Source organism: Cygnus atratus, chromosome 3, assembly GCF_013377495.2.
Source record: "Cygnus atratus isolate AKBS03 ecotype Queensland, Australia chromosome 3, CAtr_DNAZoo_HiC_assembly, whole genome shotgun sequence".
NCBI lineage: Eukaryota > Metazoa > Chordata > Aves > Anseriformes > Anatidae > Cygnus > Cygnus atratus.
The window spans coordinates 32,133,287-32,152,101 of NC_066364.1; the positions used below are offsets into that span (position 1 = coordinate 32,133,287).

At 34.3% G+C, this 18,815-nt stretch overlaps 1 protein-coding gene across 1 annotated transcript in view; it reads left to right on the forward strand.

The window, feature by feature from the left end:
• The window catches only part of RIMS1 (regulating synaptic membrane exocytosis 1), a 316,580-nt gene that overhangs the window by 192,219 nt on the left and 105,546 nt on the right, over positions 1-18,815 (forward strand). The window contains exons 15-19 of the mRNA XM_050709776.1: positions 3,860-4,016; positions 6,219-6,344; positions 10,631-10,693; positions 14,547-14,660; positions 15,122-15,211. Of these exons, the coding sequence (XP_050565733.1) occupies positions 3,860-4,016; positions 6,219-6,344; positions 10,631-10,693; positions 14,547-14,660; positions 15,122-15,211 (550 nt within the window). The remainder of the gene's footprint in view (positions 1-3,859; positions 4,017-6,218; positions 6,345-10,630; positions 10,694-14,546; positions 14,661-15,121; positions 15,212-18,815) is intronic.

Sequence of the window (18,815 nt, forward strand, 5' to 3'; positions counted from 1 at the left end):
CTGAAGAAAATTGCCAGATTTCATTGGTGGCAATAGAATCTGCAATGCTCTAAGAGTGTCTAAACTGAGACTTGAAGGGCCTGTTGAGGAAACTTCATCCACTTAGGTCAGAAACGTTCTGGCAGCTGATGTGACACAGTACAAAATTGTCTATTCTGATTTTAATGGATGTATTTTTTTGCCAAATGTGAATGGAGAGTTCACCTGTTTGTGATTCCTGTGAGATGTGTTTAAGTGTGGGGTTTTTCTTTACAGATAAGACCTGAATTCTTAAATGGGGGTTTAACTTTATGGAGCAAAGAAAATTTCAGTCATCGACCCCTGATGTGTGACAGAGTAGACAGCACATGAAAATGTATTTTGCAATGAGAGCTGGAAAATGCCACCAGTCCCCCGTCTACCAAATTGCTCAAGAATCTTGGGCAGAAGTTCATAAATGTGCCTAGGCACCTAATTCAAATAAGCATTTCTACCTTTCTATGCAACCTTCCTTAGTTGCTAGAATCTTCTAAGACTGTAGACTTTATTTGCGTTGAATGAATACTACAGTATCTTCTCCATCCAACAGTCTCCTCTGCTAAATCTAAGTTGCTTAGATTTGCTGTGTTGCAGGGTCCTTACCCCTTCTCTTCTCCTGCCCCCCATAACACGGACCTCCATAGAGCACACTGAAATTCTTGGCTGATCCAGGTTTCCACACATCATTTTCTTGCAAAGTGTGTGTGTGAATGAATATCCACATTTCCCCATAACGTAGGATGATGAAGCACTCTTTGACCATTTTGGCATTGCCTCTGTTGACTTCAACCATATTAGCCTAGGATTAAGGTATTCCTCTCAACAAAAATAAGAACATCAAAATTGAGTTTACAACATGGGACTCTAAAAATATTTCTTTTTAAGCCCCTTTTCCTTCCTTTACTATTTCCTTGCCAATGTTGTCTGCTGTTTGTTTATGTAAGATAAATAAGCCCTGTCTTTATTAAAGGTATATTTTTACAGTTGATAATTTATTCTTTGTCTTGAAATGTTCAGAAGAGAATGAAGTTAATTTGCCTTCTTCACAAAGATTATTGCTCAGTTGTTAAAAGACAGACACATAACTACAAAATGTAGAAGCACAAAAGCTCAACTTGATCACCACTGTAAGCTTAAAAAAAAGAATGATGAAGATATTGCGTATTCATGAAGTTACTGCAAATTCTTAAAACTAAAATTTCAAATGTTATACCAATTGCTAAGGCAAATATGGTATTAGCATTTAATAGTAACAAATAAAACTTTTCATGGATGTTTCAGCAGCTGCTAAGAATTCTTCTTCGTAAATGGAAGTAAAGATAGCTGCACCAAAAGTAATGGCTAGTTTATAACTTAAGGATACTTTAAGAAAAAAATACTTTTTCATATCACAAATGTGTCTCATCTTCCAAATAAGTAACTCTTCAGAACAATTTATTCTTCTGTCATAAACTATATAAATGGTTTTACTGTGGTTACCTTCCTGTAGCAGCAGGGTAATATTAGAACAACACCTTGTCTCATCATCAGCATTGTCTTTTTTTAAAAAAAAATAAGTTAGTAGTTCTGATATCAAAACATTGTATAGAATCACTTTCATTATCCATGCAGCTTCCATTTTGTGTCACACCTGACAGTTTCCCATGAGCAACTGAGAAACTTCTTCTGCATAAACTACCATAAGCTTTATTGCTGCTGCCATGCTGGTCCATGCAAAAAATTTCTCATGCACACTCTGGAGAGCACAGAGCTTTTGTATTTGAGGATATGAGGAAATGTTACTGTTGCTGTCACTGTCATGGTCAGTATGGAACTATGGATGCAATTTGACCAATTTGACAATACTTAAATTAATATTTAAGATAAGTGTTATTTGCTATTGCTCTGTCTGTTCTGTAAGCTTTGTGTACACCCAATGCACAGGTTTTAGATATTGCTCCCCAGATAGTTCAGCTGTGAAGAATATGTAGGGTGATAGTATCTTCATATACCAGATGTTTAAGGATAATCCTATGTATAGTTTTTTTTAGGTAGGCTAAATTGAAATTTGTTTTTGAAAACCTGAAGCGTATTTCAGTACAGTTGCCTAAAGCTTAGAAAAAACTTTTGTATTCTTTTTATTTTAGTGTTGAATAAAATATACACTAGTGTTCCTTCTGTTAGAGAGGACAGGATTTTACATAAAACTTTTTTTTTTTTTTGAGAAAATAAGGTATTTTTCAGAACATACAGCTCGGATTTAGTCATTATGGGAGAGGGAACACATCAGTTTTTGTCATGTGTAATCATTTGTCTTCCTCTGACAGAAAAAACAGACATTTTCTGCAACTATCTTAGTATACAAAATGAGGGAATCTCCACTGAAGTCCTGAGTTAGTTCCCATTTTGCTTCAAAATTTGTGCCCAGTACGTGTTCTTAGATCAGGGATATCCTGATATTTCTTTCCAGTTTTATTACACAACCCTGAAGCACTTTTTGAGTAGATAAGATACTCCAGCCTAACAGTGCATCAAAACCTCTAAATATTTGGAGTCCTTTTTTGTTGAAAGGTTGATGAATCTTGGTCCTTACTTTCCAGGATGCCATCAACTTTTACAGGCCTGTTTTGTAGTCAGTGCTCACTAAACCATTGCTATCAGGTGGCAGGCATTTGCTGTTTATGTAGCTGCTAATGAGATCTCCCAAAAGTTTTTTTCATGACCTTCTCTGGTTCTCAAAGAATAACATCCAGCCTCCCCAAACTTGTGTAACATCACATTTTAAACATGAAATCACATTCATTAATTTTATTTCACGTGTAACTCAGTACTGAAGACGGTGCACATATGCCTACAACATTATGATCATAGATCACAGAAATCATAGAAATCATATAGAATCATAGGAAAGAGTCACAGAATATCTTGAATTGGAAGGGAACCACAAGGATCATTGAGTCCAGCTCCTGGCTCCACCCAGGTCATTGATGTTTGTTTCTGAGCTACTTGATATTTTCTTATTACAACTCCTTTTCTTTGGGCCCACTCCCACTCTCTAAGATATATCAAAAGTCATGCTGCTTCCTATTTCCCTGATTGATTGACCTCCCCACATCCTTCTCCTTCAACAAATGGAAGAAAAATGTTATTTCCCATGTTTTGGTACCAACTCTGGTTATTATGAAGTATAATATCCAAGAGTTGGACAAAGTCATAGTAGACTTGCAAAGGTCTTTACGCATATGTTTTTGAACTGACAGTAACCGGAAATTCTGTAGTAAAACTGTGTAATTGTCTTTTTTCAACCCTATCTTTTTCCCACCTGCCTTACCTGTCTCATATTTGTAGTGGTAAATGTACTGAACTCTCAGTACTGTATAAGAGGTGAACACAGTTCTGGAGGCTGTGATATTATAAATTATAAGATACATAATCAGTTAAAACAGTTTTAGAGTCCCTTGGATGACAAAATGCATAATCTAGTAGGTCCCTCTTCTGATTTTTGTTGTTGTTGTTATTAAGATGAATCTGTTAAGTAGTAGATTTTCTTAGTCACAAGTTAAATACAAGTTACTCTGGGTACTCTTTCCCAAGTCAGAAAAATGGTTCAGTCCTCTTCCCAACATCATCGAGTGCATACTGAAAGTCATATCAGTTTCTCTGTCTCTGTACATACAGACATTTAAAGGTAATGCTAGTAATTTATCTTGGCTGCATGATACATCAGGATGTACAACAGCTGAATGACTACTTGAAAGTTCTGTAAGCATTTGGATGTGTGTTCCTGGAAGGACTAACCACCTGAATTCATTCCAAGCTCACGCTTTTATTCTCTAATTTCCTTTTGTTGCCCTCTTAACAGTAGCTTATAGATCTAGTACTAGAGAAAGTAAATCTACAACGCTAACTGTGCCAGAACAGCAAAGAACAACACATCATCGTTCACGTTCCGTATCTCCTCACCGTGGCGAAGATCAGGGCAGGACCCGTTCACGTTTACCAAATGTGCCATTACAGAGGTAGGCATCACAAGCGAGTGAAACTGGGTGATTTCAAGTTTGTGTAATCTGTCACTGGTGTCTGTTTACTTACCTCTTCAGCATTTTCTCTTTTTTTTTTTTTTTACAAAAAAATGTATCTCAGTTTAATTGTGTGTTATTTGAACTTGATGTATGCACTTCTTAATTACTCAAGAGCATCCATGAGATGAATAACTTTAAGACTTATCTTTTACTGATATTTTCTCTGTGATTCATCATCCTTGTTTGCTCTACCACAACTAATACATGCAACTAATACATGGGTTCAGAAATGCTTTTCAGCCAGTGACTGAATCTTATATAAAGTCATTTATGTATTTTTGCAGTACAATAAATAATGACCTGCATGAATTGTATAATAAATATGAATTGAACTTCTTTTGACATAACAGCAATTTTAAATTACCAATTCTATTTATAATTTGACATTCTTAATGGAAAAAGTAAAATATTGTTTGCAAAATCAAGCAGAGATTTGTAAACCTCTCTTTTCTGCATCTACTGCTTTTCATAGACAACCTATTAATGGGAGGATCCTTTCAGACCTTTTCATTTGCATTCTTTATGATTTTTTTGAGTAGTGCCATATTAGACAGTTTCAACACCAAACTTGACCCACTTTTTGCTCTTTTTATTGTCCAGGGCAATAAGCTTTTCTTGCAACCTTTCATGGAACCTTAAATATTAGACTAGTTTTTTTTTACCAGCTTTCATTTCCTGTGGTTTCTAGAAAACTTCAGTTTTGAATTACTGCAAGAGCTCAAACTGTTTTGCTGGTAATTTTATTGCCTACTAGCTGTGGTAGTTAACTGAAAATTTCCCGTTTTTAGGTTAATTTTGTGTACAACATTCTATGCTACAGTGACATGCTTGTCCATTGTTTCAGGATCTGTTGGAATTCCATTACTGATCATTTAATACCATGCTCTCCTAACTGTTGTCTGCATCATCTTTTTCTGTCCTTTGCCTCTGATTAATATTGATGCTCTTTGGAAGATGATGAAGATAATGGTAGTGATGAAAATATAACTATTCAGAAAGAGTCAGCAAGACTGGTTAAAGCAGGCTTTGAGTCTCATAGATAAAGTGTCTGAGGTGTTTCAAAATGGTGGTATATTTTAGGAAACCAGCTTCTTCTTCCACTTAAGAATCCTGATGATCCTGCTTCTGCATTTCCATCCTCCGTGTCATATGTGCTGTCCTTGTACATTGAAATTATGTATGCTTCTTAAGTTCCTGCATGAATCCCCCTCTGTTACTTCAGTTCTTTTAGATTACATTATTTGACTGTCCAACAAAATCACTTGCTGTAGCACTTCAGGTATACGTCTTCAACAAAGAGGTATGGCTGTATGGAAAACAGACTTTGGCACAGACTTCTCTTTTTATAGTTGAGAGAATGAGACTATTTCTCATTCTTCTTTTGCAAACATATATATGTGTTTTTGTTAGAAAATGTCTGCATCCTCCTATCTATAAGCAGGATGCACAAACAAAATATTTCATAGTCAACCCCAGCTATCCTTTCATTTTCTGCTTTGAAAAATGAGTGCTTCTTTTTACTATGGCAATTATTAAACTAAAGGAAGAATCTGCACTTCAAAAAAAAAAAAGTAATTTATTTTCTTGTTCTTTTCCATATGAAAAGAGCTTTAAATTCCTATCATGGAGATGAGAGCCTGCCTGAAGTTAGGCAGAATCATTTCCTTTTTTTTATAAGACACAGTTTGGATTAATAAAGTCTGCTGCAAATTCACATATCCTCTCTCACAATGTCCTAAGAATATTTGGAGATACTTGAGCTACCTGCAAAAATTTGACAACCCAAAATGAACCGTTAAAAATCTGACTATGAAGCTACAAATGCACAAAACAATTTCATGTGAGGTATTATAAATTCTTATGTTTTCACAATAGTTCTTTAAGTACAGGCTTGAAAAATACTATTAATGAGTCCATCAATGTACAAAGAAACAGTGCTCTAAAATGGTAGAAATGACTGCTCTATACTTAAAGATGGATTTTTTATCAATTTTTTTAAAAATACATATATTTTTGAAAGCGTATATTACCAATTTAATGAATAAAAGACTGTTCAATCACCTTGTACGGTATAATTATCCATTAAGCTGTATTATTTGCGTGAAAAACAAGATTATCATACATATTTCTGCCTTTCAGGAGTTTAGATGAAATCCATCAAATGAGAAGATCACGTTCTCCAACTAGACACCATGATGCCTCCAGAAGTCCAGCTGATTACAGATCCAGAGACATGGATAGTCAGTATTTGTCTGATCAAGAAAGGTACATCATCAGTCTGAACTTGGAAGCAAGTTCAGAAATGTCTTTGTTGGTTTGCTTAATTTTAAAGTGTTTATCAGAAAACCACAGTCTGATAGTAACGGGGAAGGGACAGAAAATCGTCCTAATTTCAAAAACTAGTCATAATTAAGTTAACTATGCCTCTTTTCTGGTGAAAATGTGCACTGGGTTGACAGTAGTAGCAGGTGTCTAGACTAATTGTTCTGGTGTGTTTGTCCTAGAGTACTCCGCTGTTTACTTCATGAATGTAAGCCCAGAAATTTTTGCTAGAAAGCCGTAAATCTACATGTATGCCCTAACTATTCTTGCAACACAGACACCACAAACATATTTGTCTGTTTTGGAAGTCAGCAAAATACCAGGCATTACTTCCTACTACTTGGGAGTTGCATATACTATAGTTTACATTCCTATACTAACATATTTTGGACATCTACCTTATTTGTCTCACAGCATCTTACATAGCATTCTGGTGAACTTGGTACAATACACAAGAATAGCAAGGATAGTTACGGAGCTTGTAATTAAGAAAAATCTCCAGTCTTTGATGCTTGACACATGCATATCTCTCCCTGGAATGTATGCAGAAGCTACACTCCTCAGACAGTATGTGTTCTCTACGAGGCATTGTTTTCAGTTATCTACAAATATCTTCTAATAAAATGGAAGGAAAAGAGGATTTCTGCTTAGTTTTTAGCTGAAAAAAAATTAGACAAGGTTTTTCAGTTCAGTATTTTGGAAACATAATGGTGACATCGCATGGATTATCAGTTTTTGTGGTTCATTTATATACATAGAAAAATATCATATAGCTAAATTATAATGGTAAACTTTTACCATTCATGTACAATCCATTTTCCTAGTAAAGTCCCATTTTTTTGCAGTCTGTTTCTATTTTTTATGAGTAACAGTGACAAAACCTTTCTAAATAATACAGTCATTTTAATATAGCAAACATGTTTTGTAGTGATGTGAAAACATGTGAAGGAATACATATAACAATCTCTGGAACTCTTTGTCCAGTTTTGAAGCAACACAGAAATTGAATAACAGATGGCTTTTTCAGTTAAACTAGTTCAGTTTTGTATATGATCTTGCCTGTTTTGTTTTGCTTTGGTTTGTTTTGTATTTTAAATATGATAACATACATATGGAAATTAATGACTTACTTGGAACATTTTAAAATTCCAGTGTCCTACTTTATAGGCAAGAAGTATGTACAGAATTGTCTAAGTTGGATTGTTGTATTGAATTTCCTTTCAGAGGTGAATTGAAATGCTTTTTAACTGTAGTGAAATCAGATTTAGAGTTAAGCTAATTACAGTAATCTCCCTTTGTTGCAAATATTTCATGTTACTAGTTATTATAGGTAGTGATACATTCAAAGTATTCCTGAAAATATTTATTGAATAGTTTTCTTATTCAGCAGATTTGGAAGAGATATTTAAACGTAGCTTTTGTCACTAGAAATAAGTATGACTGTATAGAAGATTATCTTATAGTAAAGCCTCAAAACATGATATAAATGACAATATATGCATGGAGTGTGCTTAGAGGGCAGGACTTGCACTGAGAATTTTTCAGAGATGAGCCATCAGAAAAAAGCACAGCAGCAATGGGCTGTTGAATTTGTTTGGATGAGTAGGAAACAGACTTCAGTTCTTGGGTGTTCAGAAGACACTTTTCAGAAGTTAAAAGATCAGACGTGAAGAGAGGATTTGCAGGATTTAAACATGAGTGCCTGTACTTAATCTCATTCAGTCATAATCTGCACTGGTTTCATTTTTTTTTCCATTTTCATTTTCTTCTTTTCCTCAAGTTTCTTCAGTTGTTGAAACTGCTTAACTCTTGCAGACCTCACTGGCTTTCAAGGAATTTAAGTAGCACCACAGGGAGGATCAAAAACAGCTTTTGTTTTTGATGTAGTTGTTGTAAAAGCACATCCCCCAACAGTTTCATTGTTCATGTGAAATCCTCTTTCACATCTTGAGATTTAAAATATATATATTTTTTTGGTATTAGTCCTATGTCTCAGTATCAACATTAGTGCAAGTGTTATGTGCTGTTCGTTTACTGAACCCCTCATCAAAACAAGTACATTCTTGTAGACACTCAACATAAATTTGGTTTGGAATGTATTTTCCTGATAGTTGCATGGCAGAAATTTTAGTTGCTGAATACTTTTGATCATTTTTTCAGTGATCCGTTACTGGTCCCAAATTAATAGTGAATATTTTGAGTATTTTTTTGTAAAAATAATTGCTATAGTCTGTTACAGAAGTATATGGTGTGATATGCTTCCAGTAGAACTGATTTGATCACTTTACCTTTTTTATATATGTTTATATAAACATATGTTTATAAATATATATAAATCTGGTAGGAAATGCTAGGAATACTAGGAAATCTAGCTAAGCAGTATACTTTGCTCTGAATTTAAGATCATCATCTGATTCTTAAGGAGATAGCACTTTTCACTTTTTAGTGTTTGTTTTATTCCTAAATAATATCTCTTAATCTGAGTTCTTAAATATTCCCATTAGAAAACTCTTGTTTTAGAATAATAATTTTTATTTTAAATGTCTCCAAAACAGTCTTAATTTTATGTAGGACTACCAGTATCATCTTATATTATCAGTAATATACTGCTAGGGATTCTTTTGCTTTTTTTTGTTCTTGATGCTTTTACGGTGAATTTGCTGTTTTATACCCCTTTTTTTTTGGATGAATTATGTATTACTGTTTGCCATGGGCTCATTACAATAGATACTCTCTGGCTCAGCAAAGGTAGAATAAATATTAACAAAGTACGCTGTGATTTAATGTGGATTTTGCATCTACTGTCTTTTAGATTTTATCCTGCTTCTCCAGATACTCTCTCAGATAATTAAGCAGTGCACGAAACTTCTTGTATATAGTGTTTTAATAATTTCCTCAGTTCTTGTAAGAAAATCACAAAACTCTTAACTAATTACAGAAAATGGTAACTTTTTCTTAAAATGCACATATATTTCTAATTTGGAAACTTGCATATAAATGCTGTCAGTGCTCTAAGATTAGGAATACAATTTTTGCTTTAAAAAAAAATGCAAAAATCCAAAAAAAAAAAACCAATTCAGTTCACCTTTAATACGTTTTGTTGCATCAAAATCAGGCTAGCGGTTCCAGATACAAACTTAAATCTCACATGTGACTAACAAGCCATTGTTTTAGTCTTCCTAGTTCAGAACTTCAGATGAATATTACCTAAGCTACATCAATTAAATAGGTCATTTTATAATGGTATGAAGCACAGAACACATGGAACAACTGCTACTTTTTGTATTTTGTAATCTTTTCTCTCTCTGTCACCGTAGTACTTCATATGATTCCCAGCTTCTTTTAAAATACCATGTTTCCATGAAGTTCAGCTTTACTTTCATATTTACAGTAATTTGAAAACTGGGGGCTTTGTCTTTCTGATTGTGCTGAAGTGCATAAAACTACAGGATTAATTTAAGGGATATTTCATACCATAATCGTATTTACCATAGGCATAAATATATATTAATTTTACCACCTTGCTTGGATGTAGCATGTGTTTGGTTGCATTAAATGAATAATGGAATAAATGGCTGATTTTTCTGAACTGGAAACAATAAGAAACAAGAAGTCTGGCTGATAAGCATTTTTTTTCTTTAGGATTGCATTGCAAACTACTGTAAGGAGCTATCAGTCAGAACTTGTATTTGTCCAAACATAATATTTCCAGTGAACACCTATTTTTCCCTAAAGGGCAACTGGTTACTCTTTCTGTAAACTGCTTTGCAGTGAATTAGTAACAAACCTTCTCTGCTTTTTTCATGTATGCTTTCGTGGCTTATAAAAAACCAAACATCATTCTTTTTTTTTTTTTTTTTTCTAAAGTGTTTCTTCATGAATTGATTTATGAGAAAGGAGGTTATTAGAGAAATGTAACTGATTTGGGGATTCCTGACAGAATTCATGAAGAACTCTGAAACAGTACTTCTGAATTTTAAAGGGAGAAACTCTACAAAATTACATGCCGCAGTGAAAGGATTTGCTTGAAAATGTAGTTACCGCAGGCATTTTTTGGCTCACATTCTTTGAGAAGTGCAGTCTGGGTTTGAACATTAGCAGGCTATGTATCTGGATGGAAGTTTCTTGTTTCTTTTTATGTTTTTATTTGCATATCATTGGCATAATCCATGTCATCTAATGCTTCATAATTCTATCTGTTTCACTCACCACCCATCCTGTCTGTGCAGTGAGCTTCTTATGCTGCCCAGAGCAAAACGAGGAAGAAGTGCAGAGTGCCTACATACCATCAGGTAAATACAGGAATCTGGTAATCACCAACACCTCTGGTCAGTTGTGTATGCTTTGTGTGCCCAGCATCCCAGTATGTGCAGAACTTCCCAGTATGTCGTGATCCAGGTGTCAGTTATTCTTTTTTCTTGTTTTGTTTTGTTTGTTTTAAATCAGATCAAGATGTGTATGCATGTTTGTAAACTTCCATAGTAAGGATTAAAGCAGCTAAAGAATTTCTGATTTTGCAGTTGTTTTTTGTCATAGATTATCTGTCTAGTCACAGAAGTCCTGATCAGCAATGCATGGCAGTGTTATTATAATTTCAGACGTTCTTTTTGAGTTGTTTTTGTTTGCCTTTATTTCCATTTATTATGTCTGTATTACAGTCAAGCACAAGCCAACAATCTTTGCTTGTGACACCTAATCTCATGGTGACTTTGAACATTTGTAGAGGAGAGCAAGGTGATTAAGGAGAGTGTGATTTAAAGGCTCCCTCACAATGCTAGATTTGAGGGGTTTCGTAATAGATTTTTCCTTTCTGAAGTTGATCTAGGCATAAACTTTGCAGTTTGAGCTCATCTTCAATCTTAAATAATCTCTTATCCCAAAGCTTGGAGCTTCCTGTCTTAACTGTTCCTAATGCTGAGAAACTAAACAGAAATGAAATATCTTAATCTAGCAAATAAAACTATGCCCCCCTTGTTTCTTATACCACATCTGTTAACTCTGTTAATAATAAAGGTCAGATTCTGTCAAAAATATTCCAGTTAGAATCAACAAAATTGTAAGGTTTGTGTTCCACAAGTGTTAAAAATGAAGCAGTTAACTATTTTTCCAATCAGGAATTGGGTGTTATTAAGAACTTCATGTTGATGTAGTGTGTTTAAAAACCATTTAATATACTTACTCATTTCCTTTGAGTAGGATTCCCCTCTACAGAGTAGTTTTTGTTAATTTGCCCTGGCTTGTTTTAATTCTCTTCACCAAACTAGAAACAGCATCAAAGATGCTGTGATAAGGCTCTGATATACTGTTTAATAGTAAAATAATAAATACAAAAATAAATAAATAAAATAAATACAATAACTTTCCTAAAAACTAACAATAAAAAACCCACAACTGCGCATCACTGCATCTATTACATTAAAATTTAAATTTTACTTATCAGTAGTTTAATTCTCATATTTCATCTAAAAAGCTTTTGCCTCAACATTTTAGGTTTTGCTTAATCTCTTCACTCCTTGTTATTTTATGTCAGTTTATTGTCATGGAATACTAATTTTTATCTGCCTCCTTCTTCTGGCCTTTTTCTTTTTTGCTACACTTTCTATAGCTTTACGCCCTAATCACCCCCAGCTTTGTGCTTTTTCTTTTACCCACTAAAGATTATAATATTCATTATAATTTTTCAATGACAGACAGAGTTTAAATTCTTGCTTAATGCATGAAGTAAATATTGTATCGTAAACTCTTGATGCTCTTTGTCTAGCTGCTATAGATTTCCAATTGTGTTACAAATCTACTAGCCTGTCTGGCAGCTAACCAACTGAAAATTGTGCATGGGCAGCTAGGTAAGAGGGACTCTATTCAGAGAGTGCAGCCCTTCCTTGCCTTTTTCCTTATTCTATTTTTTTGCTCTTATTTTCTTATAATTAAGAAAAGTAACAAAGTATCCCAAATTAGTAAAATAAATTATTACAGTAATAAATTAACAACGTATTGAAGTAACAAATATAACAGTGAGAAGTTGTTAAAGTAACAGTAATGTTACACTATAAAACAAAGTACTTTTAATAGCATATTGAACGGGGCTATGCAGGCAACAGAATTAAATAGATTGACTGTTAAATATAACTCTGAGGCTTATGCAGCCTAATCCATGTTGGAATAATACACAGAAAATTACCAGTACCCATGCTCAAAAACCCTTTCAACAAAAATTTTGTCCACGCGTTAGTTGCCATTTTTCCTCCTTACTCATTCATAGTGGCCTGACAGTTATTCACGTTAGAAACAGGATTGTAAAACATTATTCCTGCTTTCTAGACAGCTTGCTGAATAATGTTTTAATTAATTGTTGAGACAGCTTCAGCATAAAATGGGATATGTGTTAAGTGTTTCATGCTACATGAAAGAAAGATTAATATGAGATTGTCCAAGCTACAAAGTCAAGATCTATGGTTAGTTTGCTCCACCAGTTTACAATATTATTCCTAGCAGCCCATCCTGACCACCATTGACTTAGAGCAGATTTGGTGGAAGGAAAAGTGTACCTATGCCATAGACCATGGAAAATCACAGTCTACGTCTTAGCTCACACCTAGTACTCATTCTCCGCTATCATACTCTGCTACTATGATAGGATCGATGTGATGGACAACCATACCTTTATTCCCATTTTGCAACGTCACAGTGATCTCTGCTAGAGAGTTCAGCAGTGATGACAGCTAAACCTATACAACAGAAATGGTCAAAGCTCCTCTGTTACTTTCTCAGGCTTTTACAAACAGTAGGGTTCCCAGAAAGAGAGTTGTTTTATCTGACTGTGTTATAGCCAGGTTTGTAATGTTGATCAGCTGTGCCAAGGTCCAAGTCTCTGTAGGAATCAAAACATCCTGTTGGGACAGACCACTCTTGAAGCTAGCAAACTCCTCAAGGCTGCAGGTCCTTCCGCTAGTAGAACCACAGCTGTGGCCTGGTCAGGGAAATTGTTAAAACTTGGTAATTAACCATTGAACATTCATGATTCCCATTAGGCAGCCACTGTCTGCCTTTACATTTCTGCCTTGTTGACTTGGGTAGTGAATGTTTCCTGTTCTAAAATCTCATGTACTGTGAGTGATGGTATCAGATGGTTGTCATACAGCTTGGAGAGCTGCAGTGCTGGCTGATGTAGTAGATCTTCTAGTTTTTTAATTGGCTTGTGATTATTAATAACAATTAATTAGATGTTGAAGCTGATACACCACTTCTGAAAGACTTCAACATTGAAATGCCAGGTGCTATTACATCTATAACTGACATTGTGGTATCGCTTTTTTAGCAAGCGTTTCATGCTTGGCTTTGGAAGCATGTCTCAGTTAAAGTCTCTGTAGGTCTAAATAAAGCATTACCAAGAGAAATAAACAGCAGCCTAATCCTTTACAAGAGCTTGTATATTTTAATTAAAAATCTCAATAGAAGGAATTTAGAGTATTTTCATTACAAGTACAAAATCTGAGCTGTACTAGTATTGTCATGAATTCATGGGCTGCTTTAACAAAAGTGTAATCGCAAAAATTTGTCCCCCAGATAGTTATCATGGTAGTTGAATTGAGAACATATATTGAGAAGTCTACTCATGCAGCTAATAAACATAGTAAAATATTGTGCATTTATTTTAAGTTCTGGTCAATCTTGCCGTACTTTTACCTATTTTTTTTTATTTCTGGCATGTTTTTATGTTGTTCTCTTTTCTTTTCTGTTCTACCACATTCAAGAAGTTCTGTTAGGCACTATAAAACATTACCACCCAAGATGCCTTTACTAGAAAATGGTACTAATTGGAACCTATACAGGTAAGAAATATTTAGAGTCCCCTTTAAGTAGTTAGTGACTTCTTGGGGAATAAATAGTCTTGCCTTATAAAATAAATTAGTTTTTCATACGCTTTTGGTAACTGAGAGTTAAGGGACATAATCCTAAAATAACTTCATACTGTCTAAATTAACCCCTACATATAAAAGACAAACACTTTCCGTAAGGTAGTTTTCTTTACGGTTAACATTGTATGTTGCATGTTTTTTCTTTGTTACTTTCTTTTCTTTATGTATGTAATTTTGCTTACATGTCAAATTTCTTTTCACTTTGTTTAAATGATTTTAATTTACAAAGCTCAACTCTTCCTGCATGTGCTAAGACCAAATCAGTGATTAGACAGGATATTTCTCTCCTTCGTGATTGCCTTAATTCACGAATACCGAAATTTGGAGATGACCTCCTGGTTAGGTAAGAAACTGAGGGTTAATCACCTCTCCTGTTTGGTATTTAATATGAATTTACAGACTAAATGAACTTCATTGTAAAGTGATTTCACATAATATACAGTGTATCACATCCTTTTATATTGGCTTAAGATTTACTGCACTTAATAAGGATTTAGATTGATTGATTGGTATTTCTCATTCCACTTTCTTACAAGTGGACAATGTTCTGTCTCATTCAGTTTTAAAAATTTCAACAGTCTTACCAAAAAAATTCTAGCAGTCTTTTATTTGGTTTTCTTTTCTAAACAAATCTTGGCACTGTCATCCAGTCAGCTCTTTTATGTTTTCCTTAATTAAATCATTGTGATTCTACATTTTCTGTAAAGAGAGCATTATTTTATGAGTTAATATCTAACATTGTATTCCTTTCTTTGTTTTCTTTTTCTTTCTCTTCTACCATTGGATGCAATGCACTGGCACTAGTGAACTACAGCCCTCCCTTGACAGGGCTAGGAGTGCTAGTACCAACTGCTTGAGACCAGATACTAGTTTGCATTCACCAGAACGAGAAAGGTATAAAATAAAAACTTATAAATTTCTTGTCATCTGTGCTGGTGATTTTTATCAGTTTTGTTTTTCTTTATATGAGTACTCTACATTCCTGTACATTCATGTCTGCTTTGGTATTTGTAGACATTTTTGCTCCTATATTCATGTATGTCGTGTAAATTGTGTCTTGGAGCTTATAACTGCTTCTGGCTTCTTTCCTTGTTTTAGTTCAAGCTGATGTCATTGTTTGCAGAAGTCCTCAGTATGCTGATAATAGCATTGCAGTGTTAAGTATTTTGATGAAGTACCACTTGATTGTTAATCTTCATCACCATTTGCTAAAAAGTATTACAGTTATTTCTTGCCTGCTCTGTGGATTGCTAAAAAGGTGGTGACATAATTTATAAATTATGTGACAAAACTCGTATTTCAAACCTGAACTGTAGTTTGTCTAGCAATGTATTTTCTGTAAGACATCCGGCCAAACTTCATTGCTTCTTTAATCTGCTGCATCTGCTTTTGCAATTACAAGGCAAGTCACTGCATTGAGATTTCTTTTCACTCTGTGACATTATATTAAGGCTCACATAAGTCTTAAGAAGATATGTTTGCAGTTTAAATGAAATATTGTTGTGTCACTTATATTGTGTAGGCATTTTATTTTTTTTTTCTGAATCTTTAATATTACAAAAACTTGCTTCAAAATCTTAGGTGAACTAAATACTATTGGTGTGTTTGGCAGATGGGATTGTTCCACGAGGGAATTTTTCATCACCTGCTGTTTTTTGGCTAAGAATTACACTGTTTTAGGGCGAGATTTTAGCTTCGCTAAAGGCAATAATGGGTTGCAATGGACTATGGCACAATTACAATTTCAGCAGTTCAGTGCATAATGAATATGGTGGTTAATTATGTGAAATTGCTTTGTCAGTCAACCCACAGTATGGTTATGAAAACTGTTGCATCATTTACATTATTGTGGGAGAGGACCTGTGAAGAAAGGCTGTGAGATAAGGTTTCTCTTGTTTTTTTTTTTTTTTTTTTCGTGGCTGGGGAATTTCCCTTTCCCTCCTCCCCCACTTCCTGATGCTTCTTAATTGGAACTGTTCTGTTCTCAAGCTGTGCTCTTGTTGGATAGGACTGACTCATGTCCTACTGATATATCTCAACTAGATCTTCGCTAGTTCATTCCTTTTTAAGATAAAGCACAAGATATCATAATATCATATCTCATACATACCTGGTCGTCCAAAACAAAAATTTTGACAGAAATAAGGCCGCCCCCAGCAAAACACAGGATGCCATTTTAGACTTTTTAGAAAATTTATTGTAGTATCATATTACTACTATGTGTGATAGATATATACAGATGTATTCATCTGTAAGCAGTTATTTAATGCAACAATGTATGGATATAAGCAGTGTATGTTTTGTAGTTTCATTTCAAGATGCCAGACATCAAGCTGAATATTCAAAGAAATGGTAGTTGGCAACTGTAAAATATTGTAGTTAAAATTACATACTCAAATCTAAATCTGTCACTGATGTTAACTATGTCTATTGTGTCTTTATGATTCATCTACAACAACTTCTGCCCACTAGGCACCAAATAGAATCAGCAGCATTTCTCATGTGCTCCTCATAAAGAGAAGTGGTTAGTCTGTGTTAGTGGCCTCTACTTCTACTAAGCGCTAGATTTTGCCAAATCGTCTCTGGTCATGTTTGAGAATATATGCCCATCTCTGAAATTTTTACATCTTTGCTTAATAAGTCCTAGAGGATGACTAAAAAGTTGCTTTTCACTTGGGGTTTCACTTCATGGAGGTGCAGAAAAGCTCTTTTTTAATGAAATTCATGTTCTGCATTTCCATGGTGGTTTTGTTGCAAATAAAAAGATGTGTGGCTTTGTCAGAGGATTAATGACAGGATTTTTATTTTTATATTTAGACATAAATGGGTTATATTTTTTCCTCCCTAATACAGTCCAATTTGTGGGGGAACATATTATATTTATCCCCCCCCCCCCCCCCCCCCCCCCCATCACCCATTTAATCTTTTAGTTTGGGGGTAAACTAATTTTAGAAGATTTCCTACTCCACTGTTGAATGTGTCTGCTAACACTTTACTGTAAGTTTAGTTGTCAGTTGCATGTAATGATAGAGGAGTCTAGTTTGAAGAACAGGAATTAAGTTCAAGGAATACAGAAAGCATTTATGTCTGTGCTGAGCAAGATAAGCATTAGGTACTTAAATTACAGTAACACACGTTCATTGATGTTACAGGTTCACAAAGCTTTTAGGAAAAGCTTTTGGAAAGCAAGTATAATGAAACACTCTGATAGATGATCTAGAAAAGGTTGTCTAGCCTTTGTTGCTGGAGACTCCTCAAGAAGAGATTATACAACCATCTGTCAGTTGTAGCTGGTCCTGCTTGTAGCAAAGAGAAACACTAGCGTTTTGTAAAGTCCAATTTGTAAAGCACTACTTTTTAATCAGTATACGTGTAGGACCTATGCTGAAGGTACTGTTAGTTGTTTTCATGGCTTCTTTTTTTTATTCACAGAATGGAGTTGTAGATTTTATTTTAAATGTAGGCTTTAAACCCTCAAAATACACAGACAGAATTATAAATGTGCCACTATATCTTTTCTTGAAAAAAATTATAAGTATACTTACCAGTGGAAAATTCTTTCTACCCATTCTGCTCGATCTTTTGTCTGACAGGGTATAAATTAGATTATATTTGAGATTAAGAATTAAAATGGTTAAAATGATTTTTTTTTTTTTTTTAACAAAATGATACTGACTGTGTGTGACTGATTGACCACAGAGCCCTATTTCTCCATGTTAATCATTTGGTGAAAACACTTAAAGTCCAAAAAATATAATTTTTTGTCATTTGGAATGATTGGAGTAATTATTGTTTTTTCAGATGTTGCTGCACCAGCAGAAAAGTACTTTTCACAATATATATAATTCGAGGATACACAAGTCTTGTTGCACTAAATACAAACAAAAAATTCCTTTTCTCCTTCTGTAAGCTATGTCAGTTGAACAAGGAAAGTCTGTACGATTTGACTAGCAAACTGACTTTGCTCTGATACAGGCAAACTATTTTAATTAAATGAAATAGTTTGATACCGAACCTAACCCTTCATATATTTCTCTTTGACATGGTATACACTAGGACATTTAAAAAGGTCCAGGCTTTACCAATTCAGTTGCACCATGCCTGTCAGATTAATTTATTTATTTTTTTGACCTATCCCTAGGTTTTTTGGTCAAAATAATCGTCTTGTTGAGGTTTGTGATGATTTACAAGACATATGTTAGTTTATAAGATAGACATAGATACCCTCTAAAGCCATGAAAAGTTTTTGCTGCCACTACTTCCTGTAGTGTGAGTTTTCATTGTCTTCTTCAATGTTTCTCAAAATCTTTTTTTTTTTTTTTTTTTTTCCCTGTGTAAATTGTGTATCATGTCCTAAAGCAGTGACATCTGTGTGCAAAGACTAGCCTCAGGTCAGGAAAACCCATAGGCATAGGATTTATGTGCAGTGTCGAAAACCAATTTACCTGTGCTTTCTCATCATTGTAGCATCTTCCCTAGATTATCTGATGATATTTAA